Source organism: Arabidopsis lyrata (genome assembly GCF_000004255.2).
Source record: "Arabidopsis lyrata subsp. lyrata unplaced genomic scaffold ARALYscaffold_7, whole genome shotgun sequence".
Lineage (NCBI taxonomy): Eukaryota > Viridiplantae > Streptophyta > Magnoliopsida > Brassicales > Brassicaceae > Arabidopsis > Arabidopsis lyrata.
The window spans coordinates 18,550,452-18,554,287 of NW_003302549.1; the positions used below are offsets into that span (position 1 = coordinate 18,550,452).

Consider the following 3,836-nt stretch of genomic DNA (forward strand, 5'->3'; position numbering starts at 1 on the left):
GGGAGAAGCTATTTGTGCTTCCGCCATAATTTCCGGCGGAATCCGGCAAAGCTCTCTCAATCGCTCGAGGGATTGAAGAGTACAAGTGGACCTATAGTGCGGACCGGCAATGTCACCAGGGCGGGTGCACTCGTCGTTACTAGAACGCCTCTCGTCAAAAGACGGAGACTCGGGTCTATCGGAATCAGAAGTCATTGGGAAGAAAGAAAAATTCAAGATCCGGCGAAGAAGGGTTTTGGTGAAGGAACGAAGAGAGAGGTTTTGATTAAAGTACAAAAGTAAAAGAAGAGAGTAATGGTGAAAAGAAGTTACCTCAAGCTAATGATGAAACCGCCTCGGAAGTCGTGTGGGAAGTGGGAAGGTTTTTCCCGTTTTAATAGTAATTAATCAATATACGGTCATAATGATGACAGATGTCACTCGGTTAAAAATGGATAGTGCCAAAATTAAAGGAGTGATGAGATTTTCGGCGGGAAATCAGAAAGATTCTCGAGCGCAATCTTTGGCCACTTGAGCATTTAAAGTCCTCCGAACTGGAATAGCACTTCGAAGAACTTGGGGGGCTAATTGTTGGTGTCGGATCCCGCACCAGAAATACGAGACCAACCAAAGATTGCCACGTGATCAAGATAATGGCCCATAAAGGATGAAGCCCATTGGACCCGTGAGCCGAAGGGACGGTCGAAGTGGTTGTCACCATTTCGAGAATCCGAGGTGACTGCACTGTGACACGAGTTCGGTGTAGAAGACACGGGTAAGACGGTTCACGGACACTTGGGCCGAAAGAGGCGAGGCCCATGAAGATCAGAGTCAACTCAAATTCAAACGTTGAGCATTAAAGCCGAAGAATCAAAACGGATACATTTAAGAAGAAATAATTGTGCTTAATTACTCATTTTAATATCGTTTATCGGTGTATAAATATAGAGGCCGATGGCCATGTAAAGGGGATCTTCCTCTCGAGAGAGAAATAAAATAGCAATTTTCGTATCAATTTACAAGTTTTTATATATTCATTTTTGTCCCTCAAGAATAATCTTTCCCACTTAACAAAAATACTTGAGTGTGTGAATCCGACATCTACAGCGTCCACTTCGAAGTCCAAACCGGCGATGAAGGAGCCTGTTCCTGAGCCTCTTCCATAAATGTCCCGAACTCTGCTCACTTTATTTCACCTCCTTTTTCTTTAAAACTTTTGGACTCATAATGGGCTTCGGCCCATTTTGTTTATGGAAATCTTATTACCTTCCTTTTTCGAAATATTTTCGGAGATATGTCTTGAATGCAGGATTGGTTAAGGGCATAAATCCTTCTGCAAATCCTTCTGCTCCAGGATGGAAACCGCGGCTTACTAGGGATTCGGTGTCCTTATAAATTGTAATTTCACCTTCTCTTTATCCTTCATCATTCTCTTTTCTTTTTGCAGGTATGGAGTTCAACCTTCAATGTTCAGAGTCTATGCCAGACTTCTCTAGGGTCGGAATGATGGATGAAGATATTCCAAATGTGCCGAGTAGGCGGCCTTCTCCACCTCGCGACTTCTTCAGATCCCAGATCCGAGCTTCGTGCGCCAAGGACCTCCCAGTCAGAGACCAAGAAACAGCGATGGCATTCAAAAGGGCGCTTGCGATTCAACACCAGAAGCTATCGCTGGAAAGGAGGAAACTCAGAAAAAATATTAATCGAATGCAACGCAGGGTTACTACGATATCAAGAGATCTTCACGTCCTCGGCTCTCACCCCGGAGAATGGATCGAGCTTGGAATCTCCGAATTTGCTCGTATTCTGGACTGTATGATGCCGATTCTCGATCTCGCTGGTCAAGGAGTTCAAGTGTTCTGCTCATCAAGAAGATTTCCCTAATTCAAAGTGTGTAAAGATCGACACTTCGTTTTATTTGCTTAAATAAATGTTTTGTTTCCAGCTTCTGTATGTTCGCCTAGTCGAACTTTATTCATCTTGTCCGTTCGCATAGTCGAACTCTTTTCTAAAATAAAAACAAATTTTATTAGTAGCTGAACTCGTTTCCGAGCTGCCTACGTACCCATTTCGGGATCAAGCCACACCCTAGTTCATGTACATAATAAAAATGCGTGTCACTTAAACGTAAAACTTCTTTAGGTTGATTACATTCCAAGGTCGCTTGACTGGCCTGTCTTCTAAGTCTTTCAACCTATGAACACCATTGCGAACCACTTCGGTAACAATGTAAGGTCCTTCCCAATTAATGCCGAGTTTGCATGCGCCTTCTTCCTTTTTATTGTCAAAAACTCGCCTTAGCACATAATCTCCTACAAAGAACGGTCTACTTTTGACTTTAGAGTTATAGTATCGAGCTGCTGCCTGCTGGTAATTTTGAATCCGAATTAAAGCTAGATCTCGCCTTTCATTGATGGTATCTAGCGAGTCTTCAAGCATTGCTGAGTTCCCTTCTTCATTCAATGGTGCTTCTGTTCAGTGAAGTCCAGGTACATTGAGTTCGGCCGGTACTACCGCCTCCATGCCATAAACTAGAGAGAACGGAGTTTCTCTAGTAGATCGCCTAGGGTTTGTGCGATAGGCCCACATGACGGGTTGAAGCTCATCATACCATCCTCCCTTTAGGTGATTCAAGCGCTTTTTGAGATTACTCAAAATTGTCTTGTTCGCGGTCTCGGCTTGGCCATTTCTGTAACACCCGCGTCCCGCGATCCTAAAGGGGGCCGGTTTGTTTTAGGGAAAACTAGATCATGGTCGAGAAAGACCAATGAATAAGTTAACCCAAAGAAGGAATGAAACGTTTAAGTCATGAAAAGGGTAGATGACATAGACGACATCGGGATAATCTAGTGTTCATGGAGAAATGATCACGGAAAGATTGGGAATGGCGTAGTCAAGGCCAAGAAAACGGACCGAAAGACTTAGCCGGAAAGAACGTGGAAGAACGTTCGAGCTAAACCAGCTAGGTGAGCTGAACAAGCTGGATGAACTAGCTAGCTCAGCTAGGTGAGCTACACCAGCTGAAGGACTAGCTAGCTCAGCTAGGCGAGCTGACCGACAGCTCAACTGAGCTCGGTGAACTGATCGAGTATTGACCCAGCTGGGTGGTCCGGTCAGCTGACACTCAAGCTGGTGGACTGTGGTAGCTCGGGATGAAGAAATATAAGGTCGAGCAGTTACCGACGAACGGTTACCGTTGGCCAAAGGGTGGATAAGGCCGAACGGTTACGATCGGAAAGATGCAACCTTTCGGAAGGGTGCAACGAACGGATGTGATGTTTCGGAAACACACCCATTCGCCCCCTATATAAGGGAGGACGCCCAAGGCATTCAGAATGCCCACAACAATCCAAAACAAGTCCCAAAACACTCTACGAAGTGTTGGTCGGAAAGGGGGTGCGGCTCGGCGAGTATCTCCGAAATCGGAATAGATTCTCGGAGCCTCGACCGAACTAATGCGCATGCTACCTCCCGATCCAACGGTTCGATAGAATGTATTGAGGGATGGATGGGATAGACCGATCATCTTAGAGACGGATCGGCGGACAGACCGATCGTCGGACGGATCAGATCGGATAGACCGATCGTTGTACGGATCGGATCGGACAGACCGATCGTTGGACGGAAGGATCGGATCGGAGAAGAAGACGGATCCGGATAGACCATCGCACAGACGGATTGATCGACCGGGATAGGCGGATCGATCGTCGTGTCAACAAGTCGGATCGACGTATGACCGGATAGGTGTACAATCAGATAAACGGATAAAGGTTTAGATCGGCGGATTGATCGATCGTACCGATCGGCGGGATGACCGATGGTACGTATCGGAGATCTTGTCGAGGGAACATGGCGGA

At 46.0% G+C, this 3,836-nt stretch overlaps 1 protein-coding gene across 1 annotated transcript; it reads left to right on the forward strand.

Annotated features, from left to right (window-relative positions):
* Nucleotides 1-1,123: 1,123 nt before the first annotated feature.
* Nucleotides 1,124-2,147, forward strand: LOC110226981. The gene has a single exon (XM_021020092.1). It carries the CDS (start codon nt 1,429-1,431, stop codon nt 1,861-1,863), a length of 435 nt encoding a protein of 144 aa, XP_020875751.1. The 5' UTR covers nt 1,124-1,428; the 3' UTR covers nt 1,864-2,147.
* Nucleotides 2,148-3,836: the final 1,689 nt, after the last annotated feature.